The sequence below is a fragment of the Letharia columbiana genome, assembly GCF_014066305.1.
Source record: "Letharia columbiana isolate WasteWater2 chromosome Unknown Sc0000026_s0, whole genome shotgun sequence".
In the NCBI taxonomy this organism is placed as follows: Eukaryota; Fungi; Ascomycota; class Lecanoromycetes; order Lecanorales; family Parmeliaceae; genus Letharia; species Letharia columbiana.
The window spans coordinates 515,235-532,672 of record NW_023501068.1 but is presented as its reverse complement, the minus strand read 5'-3'; the positions used below and the strand labels follow the sequence as shown (position 1 = coordinate 532,672).

The following is a 17,438-nucleotide window of genomic DNA, read 5'->3' as shown; positions in this document are numbered from 1 at the left end:
CTCCGATCGAGTCGCCGGGAATCTCGTCTGGTGGGGTACTGGGGAGGTGGGAATACGTGGTCGATGACGTGACGGGGGAAGGGGGAGGGAAGTTTCGGCTGATTGTGTTTTGGAGAGTAGCCTTGGATTTTGCGATGAGGATGGTGGGATGGAATACGTTTTCGTGGTTTTGTTCTCGTTGGGGATGGAGGAGGAAGGGATTGTCCCATCATGGCGTCTAGTCAGCTCTACATACACGCTCGCAGCGAGCTACGGGGCGGGGCGGGGTTTGCTGGGCGTGTAAATGGACTCTACAAGGGAAACGAATCCCGGAAGTGCTTCCTCGAATTTCACAAATCGGTTAAGGATCCAGCAGATGGTGCAAGAGAAAGTCCAGTTATGAGCTAGCAAGGCTGATAGTTGAACAGTTAGGTGAATGAGCGATTAACTACCCTGAGGCCGCACATCTCCGAATAAACAAGATCAAACCACGCTTCCACAATATCCACCGACTATGCTGCTTCCCGTCCCCTTCCATCATGATGACGTCTTCCAGCCTTCTTACGAGCCGCATTCGAGAAACGCGCTGGCGGTGAGGCGACCTATAGTCCAATGTCAATGAAAAACCCTACGTGAGCGTTTTACCACACACGCACCGAATCTCGAACAGGCCGAAGCCTTTAGTGGTTGTAGAGGTCGCCACGTTTGTCGATTTTGGAAGTACGCTTGTATTCGTAGAGGTCGCCGTCGGGGTTCTCGCGTTTGGCTTTGTACTCGTACAGGTCGCTGTCGGGGTCCTCGCGTTTGGCCTTCTTGTACTCGTACAGGTCACCGTCGGGGTCGTCGCGTTTGGCCTTCTTGTACTCGTACAGGTCACCGTCGGGCTCCTCGCGTTTGGCCTTGTACTCGTATAGGTCGCCGTCGGGGTTCTCGCGTTTGTCTTTCTTGTACTCGTACAGATCACCGTCGGGCTCCTCGCGTTTGGCCTTGTACTCGTATAGGTCGCCGTCGGGGTTCTCGCGTTTGTCTTTCTTGCTCTTGTACTCGTACAGATCACCGTCGGGCACCTCGGGTCTTGGCCTCGTGGGAAGCAGCAACATCATGTGTGGAATCTGGACTGTCGGTCAGTCGGTGACGATCACACGAGGGTTGGCTAGGCTTATGGACTTGGAATGACAACAGAGGCTGCCAGGGAGGCGAGCCAGAGGGCCAGGAGGGAAGCTTTGATGAGCATTCTGTTGAACTTGGGATGGATGTGAAGATGGTTGTTGGATCAGACTTGAGGATTTGGAAGTGGTAGTGAAGTGAAGTGATAGGTGATATCCAAGCTTCCTGGACCGACTGCTGCTGTTGTATAGCAGACGGCCGATCCACTTGCAATATATACTTCAACAACCCGCTAGTTCCAGACGGGTGCAGCGGTCTTCGTCGGTCCCAACTGCGTCACAGATGCAGGTGAGAGAGTTCATGAATCGCCAAACCAGAGATTTGAGGACTCCATGAATCGCAGAAGCAGGGTAATGCTTCTCCAACTAGCAGAACGCTTCGATGTAGCTCTTTTTCTCTCTCGCTCATGGACTCCGCCTGCATCTGCAACAAGCACGCACTATCGATGGTCTGATCAAGGACCCTGCTTGGAGTACCAGCCAGTCGATCACTACCTTAGCCTTATGTGGGAGAAGTCCGGCTACTAGTGATACCACGTACGAGCCAGTGTTGTCTCGCTTAATACCCCACCAAAACTACACGCACAAATGAGTTCTAAACGATGATTGGCTGGGTAAGTTGCTTCTGAATACTTGAAAAGTGTTATTGAATATAAAATCGGTATCTCCATCGGACATCGAACAGAATTCCTTGGAAAATTTACGTAAACAAATTCAATTGGGGGCGACGCCGAGATGTACCTTGATCGATTCATGAAGGACCGAGCTCAGCTTACGTCAGATCTTTATACTCGGGCGGGCAACTAGTCTTTTCTCTCGGCAGTCCGGCACGGACGTACCCACCAATCAAACTCGATTATGGTACCCTCAGTGAGCAGTTCAATTGCTGGGTAGATCCGTGCCGCACGGTCGGGAGGATTAATTAAGGACTTACACCCGCGCTCGCTCTTAAAAATTCTCCGAAGGAATCCTTTTCCCCGCATGAAACGAGTATACGCTAGTAATTTCAATCGACGACAACGTCGACATGTGATCGATTCATGCGAGAATAATATCTCCGTTTCTACTGTGCATGAAAAGAAAAGGATGCTTGTCATAGTGCAGAAGTCGGCCGCTAATCCACGGGACGTGCCATATCCGACTTAGTCTGTGGGCAAGGTGCGATCCAGACAGTATAACGTAGGTATCTGAGGTACCTTAGTTGCATATAGAAATTTCGATAATGCTGGCTAGAGAGTCCGCGTGACGTTAAAATTTGGATTGGCTATACTCAACGGTGTTAAGCAGGGTCTGATGAAGTCTCCACGTCTCGAGGGGTCTCTTGATTTTGATACCTGCTTCAGAGCTAGGTTCGAGAGACTAACAGTGCGTCATGCCGCATCTAGTCGTCCTCCGGAAGGATTCGTAGGGGAAAGAGGGATGAGTGTTCCAACAAACGAAACCGAGATGTGCATATCGAAACCTGACGGGGAAAACGCGGATCAATCAGAGGCGACGACCTGCCAGAGAGAGCGAATGTCCTTTTCAGGACCTTCTTGAGGCCTCCACATTGGCTGCACACCGCCCCACTGTTGGTGCTTGGCAGCCCCGCACGAAACAGTAGATTCTGAAAGACCTTGATCTAATGCATGCTGGACATCATTGCCTGCTCGAGTATAAATAAGGACCCACTTTTGCCAGGTGGGGGATTTGCGCAGCTAGTCGAACTGCTGCTGCATAGTAATAACACAATTATTGATCGACAGTGTAAGCGACCGAGCAATTACGACCCCCCAATCCATCTTGAGCAAAGCCGAGAGTATCTCGATTCCAGAGAGCTGAGTCTGAGCTGCTCAAATTGGACAGTGGGGCATTCATCTTGGTGGTAGTCCTCCAAAAAACCCGCCCAGTCAGACTTTGCCCTCTAACAACATCACACAGAGAGCAAACATTCAAACCGCAAGCCCAAAGAGCGCTCGAATGGATAATTTCAAAAGCAACAGGCGCTCTTCATCTGAAGAGAGGTACACAAATGATGAAGAGAGGCTTCTAAAGCATGAATGTCACCAGGAAGAATTTCAAGGGCGAAATCGCAGAACCTACTGCCGCTCGCCCTACGCAATGCCCACATTTCACATCATTCTGATATTTGTGTACACATTGGGATTTCTCTTTCTATCATACAACAGCGTTCGTCCTAACACGCCCGGGATGAACCTAGTCTTTTGTGAGCATCAAAACCCAAGGCAGTGTATCCGCAGAAAACGATGTGAGCATTCGGCTGACCTCCATGACCTATGACAAGCACCGCTCAATGAAGCCCTTATCCCCGAGAAGAAGATGGTCCACGCTACGTTGAAATCGAAGAATCCATTCAAAGGCCCCCCCAGCCCAGAATTAGACGACGCATGGCACCAACTATTTGTGAACTCCAACGTGCGCGTCTCTGCGGACGACCTTCAGAAGATCAATCGTACCTCGGTCCCGCTTGGAGATGGGTCAGGATACTACGCAATTCCTGGTGAGTTTGAGAGCCATGCATCAGCTTGTATTCTCAACACAGGGGCCATAATGTGGATCTGTGGCTGATGATATGGCTTAACAGATGTCTACCACCAGCTACACTGCCTGGTGAGCCGTAACGAATAATGGCAGATGGATGCCTTGGCTAACCAGCATTAGAAATTCCTTCGACAGATGCTCTATCACGACTACTACCGTATCAACAAGCCCACAAATCCCATACACATTGGTAAGCCGTCGGGCTGGCTCTGAAGGTCTCCAAGTCTAACGCAGACGCAGACCATTGCATTGATAATCTTCGTCAAAACCTCAGTACGCACAAAATATCCAACCAGCAGCAGGAAAGAAATTAACGAAGATGGTGTATAGTGTGCAAAGCCGATGTCTCCCTCCTGACTTTCGACTGGGTTTCAAACGATCGAGCACCAAAGCCGAACTTCGACATCCAACACGAATGTAAGAACTGGGAGAGCATTGATGCGTGGGCCGAAGACCACGCCTTTAACATTTTCGACGAAACGATCCTTGTCCATCCAACCTTAGGTATGTCCAAGCTCGCTCGTGGAACGTATCTCAAGCTGACTGAGGGTCGCGATCGCCGCTTAGGTCCTTCGTTCCCAGAGGCCGAGTTCAAGAACACTGGGAAGATCCCGGGACATCCTGGCTTCCTTCATGAGCATGGCGGGATGGTGGAATGATGACGAAGGCGCGCCATCACGACTGCGGGTTTGGTAGTAGAGGGCCAATGCGGAGTGCTTCTGGTTTGCAAAGGACAGTACGTTGTAGGAAGTTGAGCGTTGGTGGTGTTTACTATGACACAGATCTCCGGTGGTAGAAAGATGCTCACATACTGTCGAGTTTGCATTGCTATCAAGATAATAAGAGAGCACTCAAGGGAAGATTGGAAACGAGGGAAGGTTTGATCACGTGGATGGCTGACGGCGAGGGCGATACGTAGATTAGATTACATAATCTATCCATTAATGTACCCAGCCAATCAGGTCATGGCTATCTCGTATCTCACCCTCTAATGAAGACTCTAGTCGTCATCAATTTAACAATAAGTACCACCCGAAGAGCTCGTTGAGAGAGCGAAAGCCACGTACATAAAGCAAGGAGCCCGGTAGTATGTGCAAGGGCAGTATCAGAGAATAGGTACGTGCTTTGGGAGTAAACATCTGGATTTGAGCCGTGAGCGGCGCAGCGCCTCGACTGATCTCGAGGTTGGTTGTATTTGAACATGACAATTGGCCCGAAGGAGTAGTACGACAGCAAGCCTCGCTCATATCGATGGGACGTCTCGAAGCTACACTTTTGTAGGTAGATTCAGAGGTTCCAATCGTTCTACAGGCCCATGGCGGACTTTCCAGCAAGTTGATGCCAGAATTACCTACGTCTACGGAGTACAGAGTAACATCTCTGCATTTGGGACGGAGAAGAAGTTCAAATTGAAAAGCATTGGTAGGATTGGTGATCTTGACTGTGCTGCTAATCAAAGCTTTTCCTGTCTTTTCTCTACTTGAATTAAAATTGAAAAAATCGACTGGTTGACATCAGAACGGAAATGTGTTGGGATCTATTCCCTGTTTGCAGAACAAGGCTTTGAGGCAGATGCTAGATGCCTAGCAACCCGTCATTTGTTCAACCGTGCAAAATTGCCGATGGAGGGCGTGGGGTATGTTGGCCTCAGCTATAAGCAGGACAGACATCGCTAGTAGGGATGCACGACGTAGGCTCCTACTCTGCGAGAATGCTGTGCGCCTCTTCTCATTGTCTGCTTTCCAGTTCTTCCAACGTTACACTCGTCTCCGATGCGGTCGAGGCAGTCTACATCAGCGACCGCTTCACTGAGCTCAATCTGCTCTTGCCAAAGCCAACCCACCACCGCTCCAGTTATCTATATTGCTTCGAGTGGTTCACTATCGACTTACGAAGGTCCGTCGCGGTTGATTACAACAGCTTATGCTATGGGGAAAATCATCCATGTGATCATTTTTACTCTGGTGGCTTCGCAGATACCTCAATACGCCACGAACCCCAGGGACATTGACCGTGATCTCTACCATAGATGATTGGGTTCAAGAGACAATACAGACGGTAGTATCTAATGGCTGGGGTTAGCGATCGAGTGAGTTTCATATTGGCCACGCCTTGTTACTTACAATGTGCCATCCGATAGTATGGGAATGGGAATCATGCCAACCGTCGACTCCGGTACCAGCGCCAACATCACCGCCTTATCCTCCGAGAGTTCTTCAAAAGTAAGTCCAAGAAGTTCTAGCGCTCTGCGGCTTTGCGTTGGTCATGTTCAGCAATGAAGATCACCATGCTTTGACATATTTAATTCTAGAACCGTCCAATTGATTTGAGAACGTAATGATATGGTAGAACGGCCACGTCGAGACCATCACTCCATTGACAACCAAATTTCCTTATCTCGAAATGGAATTGTCGCTAATGAGTCCTGCGGCCACGATGTCCAAATCTCGTCTTCGGCCTCAACAAGGCCATTCAAAATTGCGAAGCGTTAGCCCAATAGTGATGTGAAACCACAGACTCCTTCTCCGAGCTCGTCTGGTTCCCGAGGATCATCTACCATAATCTTAGGCAAAACCGCGACCAAGCGTACCACAACTTCGACCACTCCATTCACGTCCCAAAGCGTCACCGTCACTACACACTTTGGTGCTCCGAACTCGTCTAATTTTGGAATGTCATCCACTGTAAGTTTGGGTAAAGCTGCGGAGCAAGCGTACCACAGCTTCGGCAACTCCATCTACGCCTAAAAATATTACGCTCATTACTCACACAACAACTAACGCGTCTTCCACCCCAACGGCATCTAATTTGCTGGGATTATCTATCGTTGTCTCGGCTGAAGCTGTCATCAATGGTACACTGACGATGACTCAATTTGTGTTCTTGTCCATTCGAAAAATCTTCAAAACGGCACCAAGAGCGTAGCAGCCCCCACATCTTTACCAACGAATGTCGGCGCCATCAATTGCAACCAAGAAGGCGAGCTTATCGCACGTGGTGGTGGGGCAGTTAGGCTGGGGCCTTGGTCTGTCTTGCACGCCTGCCGGAGTTAACCCCAAGATTCGTAAAGGGACCACCATCACCATCACTCGTCTTCCAGAGCCGCCGGATATATCGCTTTCTCGATGCCTTTTCTCCTTTCTGTGTGCCAACCCGCGGCCGGGGACGAGTGCTAAGAATGTAGAGGGCGTCGAGGACGAAATTCAAGTGAATCAGCTGACTGTGGATGTCGATGGGCGAAATCCCGGAACCTTCAGAGACACCGACTACAAAGACTCAGCCCGCCACCACCGCTTCCAGTTTCTTCACATCGTCTGCGAGTTCTCGATACCTACTAGTTTTGCGTTTTGTCGGAATAGTGCCAAATACCCGGCAATCAAGGACGCTTTCGATGGCTCTCTGTATGAATTCGCTGACCCATCTATTATCTACGTGTCAGTCGATAAGGACGTGGGTATTTTGTTTTGGTTGGCAGACTTAAACAATGAGCACGTACAGAACTTGAGAAATCACGGGGTGAATTTAAGCAACCTGTAGCCCCCAAACTCCCACCGAATTCACAAAGCTCTACTTCCAAAACTTGGGAGGAAATGACACGGAAAGCTCTTTGGCTGCGCGTGGAGCCTCTTCGCTAGACGAGGCTGATGAAGGACGCCAGGCAAAGTGGGGGGGGGGGGAGCTTCCGTAGAAGCAAGAGCAATACCGCCTCTACACCACGGGTGTTGTTCTGCAGTTAAATGAAGATCCAAGCTTAGCGATCTTTTTGCAACAAATTGATCATGCCAATGGTCAACGGGCTGGAACCCCAGGAGCCCGTTTCGAACTTGGATGACTATGCATACAACGTCGGACAAGGGACTGGAACGGCCGTTTATCTAATTTATTCGCTCTTTTCAACTTCGACTTCATTGAAGTCGATACTACGATCTGTTGGTTCCGAACCTTAGCTTAGCTCATCCATGTTGCTGACACAAAGCCAGGAATTTCCCAGCACAGACCCGTACGGCAGTATAGATGTGAAACCTGAGGGAAACACCTCCTCCGACGAGCATGCGGTAGAATTTGCAACCGAGATAGCGTCAAAGAGCATCGGATCTTGCAAAGGTGGTCAACATTGTATGGTCAGGACTACCCCACACAGCGCGTACTTTTCAGTTGATCCAAGAAGGTGGCCTGCATCAGTAGATGCGCTACGGAAAAACCCGCAAGGATATCAAGGACAACAAACTTCAAGGCACGGCTTATATCAACATGTCTCGGGGATTCGAAGGCGCTACGTAGGCCGTGACGGACAAGATGATCAAAAGTTTGACAGAAGCCGTCAATGGAGTCACGCAACTTGATGCTCTGGTGATGACGGCGGCCGGGAACAATGGCACACACCTCACCACTTATCCTCAAATACTGGGGCGAACGAACAACAGGGTGGTCGTCACAGGAGCCGTGCATTCGGCGGGCAACGCTTGGCGTTATCAGAGCACCGCGAATTGGTTTAGAAACGATGCAGTTGGCAATAGCACTAACGTCAATGGAACGCACCAGGGATCATCATGCGGCCCATTAACAATCTCCGAGACATCTTTCAATGAGTATCCTCTCAGAAAAAGCAGAGAACGGAACTCATCTGATCATGGCGACAGGTGCGCCAGGGGTGACTGGTGTACTGGCCTGCCAACGTATGACCGATGCCAAATACAATGCGAGATCTATAAAAAACAATTTTTCGGATATCGACATACTCGCTTCCTCCGACCCGACGGTTCAAGGGGGCCCTGTGGTGGCATATGACAACATCGATGCAGGGACGCAAAACGTCAGACGCGGCCTCGTGGTGGCTAAGCGACAGGATGGCGGCGATGATGGAAGACGTCTGTAGCCCTGAGCCACTCTCATCGGCCTCGACACTGACCATCACCACCACCACCACCACAACAACACGGTCCCCCAAACCAATCGAAACGCTATATCAATTCGGTAGTCCCGAGGATCAACACCCGCGCCTGCATATCGACAGCTGCACATGCCATGGTCTCTGCACTGGAGACTGTGGGCCCAGCGCTGGTATTTCGTACGAGACTTTTAGCCCCGTGTGCGATTCCGCCCCCCCCGGAACACTGGGATGTTGGCAGTGCGAGCGAAAGATCTGGAGGGTTCGCCGCGGTTAGGATCCTGGCTTGTCATATGTTGTAGAGGCAAAGGGGTCAAGGTTGTCACAACGTGCGGCGGGAGGGCCGGGAGGCTTTGTCTTGAAGCGCGGTCTTCATTAGAACGGGAAGTATATGTAGAACGAACGATACCGTGTACAATGGCATGTCTCAGACTGTTCCGCTAGCATATTCCACGTTTATTCCCGTCCCAACTCACATACACTCCATGGCCATAGCGTCACATGGAAGCGGCAGACCAGCGAGCTTGTACCAGCATAGCTGAAGACCCACGCTCCTTCGAAGCGGACGACTCCCTCTGGCTTCCTGAACCACGACGAAGCTCTTGCTTCAAGAAGAAAAGCCTCAACATCCCGATTCCGGAATCGACGCAAGCTTCCACTTTCAAGAGCGCAGACCCGACGACTACTCGGTCAATTGAGTTCTGCGTCTCCGCATTGGCGAGCCGCTGGCTATGGTTTTTGTTCGCTTGCTGAAGAACGCTCTGGCGGTCTTTTGCGATTCTCGCCTCAGTGACCGCTCGTGCATGGTTTGTCGGTAACCTCTTGAGCATCCCGGCAAGATCTTCGCCATCATCCTCTGCCCACTCTTCTAACGAGTAATGCAAGCTCCTGCGGTTCTTGCGAGCGCCGATGATGGGAGAGGATGGCGTATAGGTCACCGTGCGATACGTCAGGACTGTGCTATCCGGTAGCTTCTTTGCCTTCCTGTAGGTGCTCGAGCTCCGCGTCTTGGTGTTGCAACTTTGCACTGCAACTGCACCATCTGATTGTGCTCGATGCGGGATTGGGACTCGACGTTCTTCGCGTTCGCATCTCTCTCTATATTCAACGCCATCTTACCTAGCGAGCTTCATCTCTTCTACGTCTCTCTCAAGCGCTCGATGAGTTCGCAGAGCTCTCTGGAGAGTTGACTTTTCCTCCTCCATATCTGCCGACCGTTTCTCCGGATCCGCCGTCATGCTCCTCTCCTCACGTGCTTGTTGTAAGTTTCGCGTTCTCGTTCCAGCGTAACTCGATCCTGGTTATGATCCCTTACGATGTCTTCTCTTAGTCTGCCAACCCCTTGTCGACTGTTTCCTTTCTCAATGCAAGACTCTCGTTCAAGGCTCTCTTTTCTCGTTCTAGAAAACCCCTTTCCATTACTCACTTGCTCTTCATTGGCTGGTATTTTCTGCATCATCACGGTCCCAGTCGGTTCGTATCTTGTGCCGAGAATGCGAAAGGCTTCCAATAAACCAGCGTCGACTGACCTTTCCTTGCTTGAGAGCGAATCCAAGTATGGCTGACAAGCGCGGCGACTATTGTGTAATACCGTTCTTCCGCCACATATTGCGGAATTGCTTGGCCTGCGATAGAGTGGCGTGTACTGGTCCGTTTCCCAACGCGTCGTGATAAAAGTTTCTCTTCTATTTTAATACCTCAAGAACGTTTTTGTGAAATGCATGGCCTTGCGAAGTACGTCCTGGATCGATTTCAATGTCGACACACTTGAGCAACAGCACAGTCGTCCGCTCGACGCCCTCGAACCACGAGACGTGTTGATCGGCTTCGCACATCCACGGTGGCCTGTCGTTGATGAGATAGCCCAAGTCGCGGTCGGCTGGGTCCTGCTGTGACCCTGCAGCATTTCGACACTCTGATTGACAATTTCATTTTGAGCCAAGGTACTTGAGCTGACCTTGATCTGCTACCTCAGTGAAAAAGTTCCTGGGTGGACTCATCCTGATCGGGCCGCCAAATGCAGAGTCGGTCGTGTAGTGACAACGAAAGAAAGTCTTGCGGGTTGCGCTGCAATCCGTGGGTGCTTCTCAGTACTGGAAACTTTCAGACAGATGAGACTGATCGTCGGAGCTTTGTAGTGCTGTGAGATAGAGGGCTGTGAGCGAGGATTTGGAAGGTGTGAGAGGGTTGGCCATTGATCGTGTTGACTGACCAAGTATTTGGGAACTGAGGTGAGGTGAGATTTGAACGGATAAAGGCCAGACTTTAAGACGGCAAATTTCGGTTTGTTCACGTTTTTCGATACAGAAGATTGGCATCAGTGCTCGCATAGCAAAGGTACCGCTAACCTGCTATAACACTACTACTTGGTGGAGACGAAAATCGACTCGCTTGGCCATCTTCGCTAGTGGCCATGAAAAGCCAATACTCTCCAGCCTGCGGACTTTTGCTCGGCTAAGGGCCCTCGAAAGCGAATATTTGCAAGGCGGTCATGTGGCGTGGAAAGCATTGACCGGCTGTTCTCAATACGACGACGGTCACCGTTTTCTGCAGCGAAGTGTGCGAGTACAGAACACTTCCAAGTAAAAAGTAGACAATCAAATCGATGACTTCGAGTTATGTGCTGCGCAATCAAATTTCCGTATGCAATATCCGTACGCGAGCTTCCAACCTTCCCCTAGTGCCCCTTCTCTACGGAGTGCATACTGTATGGTACTGCTCCTCGAACCTCCAGTGGGAAGCCACAACGTGGTGAGCCAATGTTCTCGCTACCTGTGGGGGACGCAATAGCTCAAGCCCGCTCCATTCCTGTTTTATTGTGCTGCCTTTGGTGTGATGGCGATCTTGGTCGCTGCTCTGGACACAAATTGGAGATCGAAGCCCTCGCAAACCTAATTCTATTTTCTCTCCTCTTGAAGCAAACGTCTCAGGCATGACGCCTACCGTATCGCCAAAATATCTTAGGCCAGCGCGTGAGTACCGCAGCCGAGATGAGTGGTTTCGATCACATCGGTAACCTTCTTACTTCGTCCAAAGACCAATATTTCCTCATATTATCAACGGAGAGCTGGTCAACTTCGTCTTGCAGATGGGCCCAGAGAACCGTGCCGAACGAATCCATGATTTCTTTGAGCTCGTCCATTCGCATATCACGTTTCCCAGCTTTGCAATCGTCAATGTATGCTTCAAACTTATCGAGGCCATTGTGTATCTGCTTGTGCTGAGTAAGGAGTTCCAACTCCTTCTTGAATGCTGGCATTTTCTGCGCAAGTACGGGAAAGATGTGCTGCTCCTCTGCAAGTGCGATTAGTGGGTGGAGAACATTGTGAGCCCTAATAAGATAGATATACCAATGGTATGATGCATAGTGAGATGATGAGCGAACTCTGAGCCGGTGTTCAGGAATTGTCTTATGCTCATATTCGCAGGGCGTTTCCCGCTTGAACAAGCCCCGTAGAGCACCTTCCAAGTATTTCTGAAGTTGTTATGGAACCACTCCATAGTTGTACCCATTCTGGCGTAAGTGTCTCTGTCTGTGGGACTGAGAGGCGGCAATGCTCCTGCCATAATTATAGTTCTGTGAGATCGCTGACGAGTGGTAGGACACAAGATTGGAGAAGGTCGTTTCGGCAAGCAATTGGTTGTGCGAGGCAAATAACGCAACATGAAAAAGTCGGGATTGGGAACTGACCGCTTCTTAAAAGCATTAGAGAGCTCGAGGTTTGATGCCGGCAGTTGAATTAATAAGCTCGGCAGCAGGGACATCCGATAAGCGCACTAGCGCTTAATCATCGGGAAAACTTTCTTCAACTGGTCCGAGGTTCAATCTTTTCTGGAGGGGCTCGAAGGAAGGACTCACACTTGCACGAGCTGGGCCAAGCTCCTACCGACAAAATGGCCGAAGATGGCATGTTGATGAACTTCTTCATAGGAGAAGACTCATTAGGAACAAAAGCCGTTTTCAAAGGCGGCCGCTGGAGAGACAGACTGCAAGCAAAGAAAAGCTCACAGCGCCGACGGGAGAAGAATCAAACGAACGGGACACTTACAGGAAGCAATACCGTCGCGGTCCCTACAAAGACCAGGGAACCTAGTCTAGAAGAGGATAATCCAAGGTCTGCCAAGAGACAGAAGATCAGTGGTGCGCAGTCTGCTCAATCTAGGAACAATCATGCCAAGTCGAAATCGCATGAAGTTGTCTCCTCCCTCTTCACCTACAACCCTGCCACCAAATCATCAGCATCGAAGGCAAAACAAGCGGAAGAAGCTCCAGCTCCGTTACCCTCCAACGCTCCTCTCGATGCCAGCCTCTCCACTTTTACCTCTCTCGGCCTCTCCCCGTTCCTCTCCACCCATCTAATCCAAAATCTCAATCTCACCGCCCCAACCGCAATTCAGAAAGCAACCATAACGCAGCTACTCCGTGAAGATAGCGATGCCTTTATACAAGCTGAGACTGGATCTGGGAAGACGCTGGCGTACCTTCTCCCAATATTGCAGCGGATAATGGCCCTGTCCAGTGCGGCGCCCTTCACCCCGACTGGAGACACAGACTCAGCGGAGAAGGAAAGGAAAGATGAGAAGAAGATCAACCGCACATCCGGTCTCTTCGCCCTCATCCTCGCCCCAACCCGTGAACTCACGCACCAGATCTCAGCCGTGCTCACCCGCCTCCTGCGTCCCATGCCCTGGCTTGTCGCTGGCACTGTCACAGGGGGCGCCGTCAAGAATCACGAAAAGGCGCGATTACGAAAAGGTCTCAACATACTTGTCGCGACTCCTGGTAGACTGATGGATCATTTGGACAACACAGAGGTCCTGGATGTAGGAAATGTGCGGTGGCTAGTGCTGGACGAGGGGGATCGACTCATGGAATTAGGATTCGAGGAGGACATCAAAGGCATTGTCCAAAAATTGGAGAAGCGGAAAGACGAGAAAAGGGGGGAATGGAGATTGAGAAAAAGGGTGGAGGGACTGCCGGAAAAGAGGACCACCGTTATGTGTAGCGCAACAATGAAGATGGGAGTGCAAAAACTGGGGGAGATAAGCTTGAAAGATGCGGTGCATATCAAAGCTGATCCTGGATTGTCCACCGACTCAGAGAGCGCTACGGCAAGTAAGCAAGAGGACAAACAGACGGCTTTTCTAGCGCCAGCGCAGCTGAAGCAGTCCTATATCGTGGTACCTCCCAAGCAACGCCTTGTAACACTCGCGGCGCTACTCAAGCGGACTTTTGCAAGGAAAGGTTCAGTAATGAAAGCGATAGTCTTTCTATCCTGCGCCGACAGTGTGGATTTCCATTTCCAAGCCTTCTCACGAAAAGAGGCCCAACCGCCAAGAGAAACCACGTCCTCTGATCAAAACACCAGGAGTAACAAAACACGCAAAACACCCGGGACTCAGGATGCTTCGACCCCAGCGGAGATGCCAGAAACAAGTCGAAAAAGTGAGAAGCCAGAATTTCCCACGGTTGCGCCCGCGTTCAGCTTGGCTTCACCTTCAAATCCGGGTCTAACGCTCTATGAACTCCATGGCTCTCTAGCCCAACCTCTACGAACAGCCACCCTCCAATCGTTCACGCGTTCGTCTAATCCCTGTATCCTCCTCTGCACAGATGTTGCCTCCCGTGGTCTAGACCTGCCGAACATCGACCTGGTAATCGAATACGACCCACCCTTTTCTGCAGACGACCATCTGCATCGTGTGGGGCGAACCGCAAGGGCTGGCAAAGAGGGTAGAGCGTGTTGTTTCTTGATGCCCGGGCCGGAAGAAGGCTATGTGGAAGTACTGAAGGAGGGTGCAGGTGAAAGTGCCATCAAGGGAGAGGGAGCGGAAGACGTCCTGCGCAAGGGATTTGGAAAACAGATTGCAAGCGCCAAAAACAAACTGGACGGTACCGCCACCACTGGAGGGAAATGGGACGATGAAGCGACAGAATGGCAACTTGAGCTCGAGCGCTGGGTCATTGAGGATAAGCGAGCGGGGGAGATGGCGCGGAAGGCGTACGTGAGCCATGTTAGGGCGTATGCCACGCATGTTGCCAAGGAGAGGGGCATGTTCGATGTGAAGGGGTTGCATTTGGGACACCTAGCCAAGGCGTTCGCACTGAGGGAGAGGCCGGGCAATATGGGTCGAGGGAACACCGTCGGAGGCGGAAACCCGACGAAACGGGAGAAGAGGCGGCCCGGTGATGGTGGTGGCGCCGGTGGTGACGGTTCGGTGGGAGAAAAGAGGCCGGGGAAGGAAGACTCGGCCCTGGCCCCTAACGATGGGCGGGACGCGGCGAAGAAAATGCGCTCGAAGATGAAGGAGCATATGGCCGGTGCCAGCGAATTTAACATCGGCTGATTACCCACCCCCAGCGTTGTCCGCAGACTTCAATAGATATCCCACAGCGACACTTTCCCATCCTTGGCGCCCGCCACGAGCCAATGCGTGCCCTGCGCTTTCTGATCCCGCCGCCGCTGCACAGTGCTCACCACCGATCCCTGCGCCTTCACCGCCTGCCCATCCCCATCCCCATCCCCATCCCCTCCCATCCCCCGCCCCGTCACGATCGGCGGCCTGCTCCACGGCCGCAAAAGCCGTCGCGTAGCAGCCCACCCGGTGCCACTTCAGCACCGCGAGCTCCTTCATCGTCCGGCCCGAGTACACCCTCGTGTGCGCGTCCCAGCCCGCGGTGGCGAAGACCCGGCCGTCGGAGCGGTACCGCAGCCCCTGCTGGCCCGAGTGCTGGGTCTGCACCACCTTGAGGGGTTTCGGTTCGGTGTTCCAGATGTTGTGGCCCAGGGGCAAGGGGTGCTTGGCGAGGGTGGCGTCGGCGGCGGAGGTGAGGTAGTGGTCTTTGGACGGGGCGATGGTTAGGGAGAGGACTGGGGGGGGTTAGATGGGGGGGTTTTTTGGGGGGTGGGAGGCGGGCTGACCTGGTTGGGTGTGAGGGTTTGCGGAGTAGAGTTTTTGAAAGGGGGCGCCTGGGTCGTTTTGCACAAAGACCATTGTGTGGCCGCTTTCGTAGCCGGCGGCTACTTGGATCCGGGTGGACTCGGCTAGGATGTTCAGGGCCATGACCATGCCTGGTGATATCAGTGATGGGAGCTTTGGGGGTTTGCGTTCGGCCCACCGGTCGTGATGAATCGGTCTGCGTTTATACCGGCAGCGCGGTGCTCGGAAGGGAGCTGGTATATGTCAATCTGTACATAAAATCAGTATGAATAGCGGATGTTGGTCACGGACGGTCTGCGTACGCCACCGGAATCCACAGTGTTTGGCACAGCGATCAGAATCGGGCATGGAACGTCCTTGTCTTGCAAGGCCTTGACAGAAGAGAGGACCTGCGGCATGCCGTCATGACACATTGCAAAAGCACAAAAGTTCAACGTGTTGACCGGGAGCGCGTGCAACAGCCACGGCTGCTTCCTCGAGGTGAGGGCAGCATCAACGGGAAGCGTTTTGTCCATGGCGAGCTCGTCTGCCAGACCGAGCTGCCATACGAGTAGCTTGTGATCTCTGCCATGACTGTAGCCTTTCGGGTTAGCCGGCGCATGGGATCACCCATCCTGGATCATGTACGCACGTAATGATCCGATCTGCGCTCCAGGATCCTACGCCCAAGATGGCGTTGTCGTGAGCCTTCCAGACGGCCACCGGTCTCTTGAAAGATAGGTTCCACGAAACGACCCAACCCTCGGCATCGGCCGTTAGGAGTCTGGTGTTGCCCTGTGTGAAGTGTAGGGCGTGGATCTGAGCAGAGTGGCCTCGAAGAATGAAAGCTGGCTGTGCGGGAGGGAGCAGCTCCGTGGTCATGTTGGGTAGGGGAAAGATAGGCTGTTAGAGAAAGAAGAGGTGCCTAATGCAGGAAGGTTGATATATATGATGAAAGAAGAGAGCGGCAGAGCGATAAGTCTGCCTCCGGAGGGGGGGACAGCTTGGTGTTTTGACCGAAATACCAGAAGCAAAAGAGCTGCAGTCTGGGGGGTTGTGCGGTTCGGCACCCATGAACTTTGGCAGTTGGTGGGCCAAGGTAGGTAAAGCGGGAGAAGAGATTGGTCTTTGCGCAGCGAAGAAACGTGTTTTTGTAGGGCTTGGTCTCAGCCCCCAAAGTACAAGTACCGGTCGAGAAAATTGAAGCGGAAGAGCTTCAACAGAGAATTTACAGCAACTGTGGAGGCGGAAGCAGAAGATTGGAGGGTATGATGGCATATCTTTGATGCTACAAAAACGGACTTGACCTTTGACCTCGGCAGAGCAGAGGGATTTTGGCAGTGATACGTTGGCATGCCTCGGAGCGGCATTGTGAAGATCCGACTTATTGCTAGACGTTTGACGAATGGCGGGGGGGCTCATGTTTGGTGGCCGGGACAACATTGAGGTTTGATACTAATCAGGTAAATGTGTCAACATTCAGAAATTATAGGTAGGTACTTTAAAATATTATTTATTGTAGTGTTACCGGTAGGACAAAGGAAAGCCGAGAGAGAGAGAGATACTCTACGGTGCAGCAGTAGTACCTAAGTACAATGTTGATTTCTGCCCTGCCAATCAATCTGCTGGACCAGGTTCAATGCCGGAAAGAAAGTCTAAAAGTCTAGAACCGCCGCTGACGTCTTTACCGACCTCCTCGGCGAATGTATTTACTCCAGAGTAAGGCCGAGGGGCAGCAGAACGTTCATCTTCCATCCTGCATCTTTTCTTTTCTCTTCTTCCTCTTCTCCATCTTTCTCCACGTATTGAAGTGAAGTCTTTGGAGTCCGGTGTCATTGGTTCGGAATTATAAAGTACCTACTTTAGCAAGAAAGGAATTTTGATGGTGGGACCGTGGGAAGAACCCTGCTCCAAAATTCAATTTTAAGCTTTGCCTCGTGTCT

At 51.6% G+C, this 17,438-nt stretch overlaps 7 protein-coding genes across 7 annotated transcripts; 3 read left to right on the top strand and 4 right to left on the bottom strand.

Moving 5' to 3' along the window:
* Positions 1-659: 659 nt before the first annotated feature.
* HO173_007883 (uncharacterized protein) lies at positions 660-1,082 on the bottom strand (the record flags this gene model as incomplete). The annotated part of the gene is made up of 1 exon (XM_037309783.1): positions 660-1,082. One exon carries the CDS (start codon positions 1,080-1,082, stop codon positions 660-662), a length of 423 nt encoding a protein of 140 aa, XP_037163460.1.
* Positions 1,083-3,245: 2,163 nt separating this feature from the next.
* Positions 3,246-4,345, top strand: HO173_007882 (uncharacterized protein; the record flags this gene model as incomplete). Its single annotated transcript, XM_037309782.1, has 7 exons — positions 3,246-3,351; positions 3,430-3,645; positions 3,730-3,755; positions 3,807-3,876; positions 3,927-3,959; positions 4,017-4,190; positions 4,254-4,345. 7 exons carry the CDS (start codon positions 3,246-3,248, stop codon positions 4,343-4,345), a joined length of 717 nt encoding a protein of 238 aa, XP_037163459.1.
* Positions 4,346-6,635: 2,290 nt separating this feature from the next.
* HO173_007881 (uncharacterized protein) lies at positions 6,636-7,967 on the top strand (the record flags this gene model as incomplete). Its single annotated transcript, XM_037309781.1, has 4 exons — positions 6,636-7,136; positions 7,442-7,615; positions 7,667-7,807; positions 7,872-7,967. The coding sequence occupies 4 exons, from the start codon at positions 6,636-6,638 to the stop codon at positions 7,965-7,967; spliced, it is 912 nt and encodes a 303-aa protein (XP_037163458.1).
* A 1,104-nt stretch (positions 7,968-9,071) lies between these two features.
* Positions 9,072-9,688, bottom strand: HO173_007880 (uncharacterized protein; the record flags this gene model as incomplete). The annotated part of the gene is made up of 2 exons (XM_037309780.1): positions 9,072-9,558; positions 9,684-9,688. The coding sequence occupies 2 exons, from the start codon at positions 9,686-9,688 to the stop codon at positions 9,072-9,074; spliced, it is 492 nt and encodes a 163-aa protein (XP_037163457.1).
* A 1,890-nt stretch (positions 9,689-11,578) lies between these two features.
* Positions 11,579-12,087, bottom strand: HO173_007879 (uncharacterized protein; the record flags this gene model as incomplete). The annotated part of the gene is made up of 2 exons (XM_037309779.1): positions 11,579-11,868; positions 11,925-12,087. 2 exons carry the CDS (start codon positions 12,085-12,087, stop codon positions 11,579-11,581), a joined length of 453 nt encoding a protein of 150 aa, XP_037163456.1.
* A 381-nt stretch (positions 12,088-12,468) lies between these two features.
* Positions 12,469-14,912, top strand: HO173_007878 (uncharacterized protein; the record flags this gene model as incomplete). The annotated part of the gene is made up of 2 exons (XM_037309778.1): positions 12,469-14,788; positions 14,863-14,912. 2 exons carry the CDS (start codon positions 12,469-12,471, stop codon positions 14,910-14,912), a joined length of 2,370 nt encoding a protein of 789 aa, XP_037163455.1.
* Positions 14,913-14,922: 10 nt separating this feature from the next.
* HO173_007877 (uncharacterized protein) lies at positions 14,923-16,377 on the bottom strand (the record flags this gene model as incomplete). Its single annotated transcript, XM_037309777.1, has 5 exons — positions 14,923-15,446; positions 15,498-15,647; positions 15,695-15,764; positions 15,819-16,089; positions 16,148-16,377. The coding sequence occupies 5 exons, from the start codon at positions 16,375-16,377 to the stop codon at positions 14,923-14,925; spliced, it is 1,245 nt and encodes a 414-aa protein (XP_037163454.1).
* Positions 16,378-17,438: the final 1,061 nt, after the last annotated feature.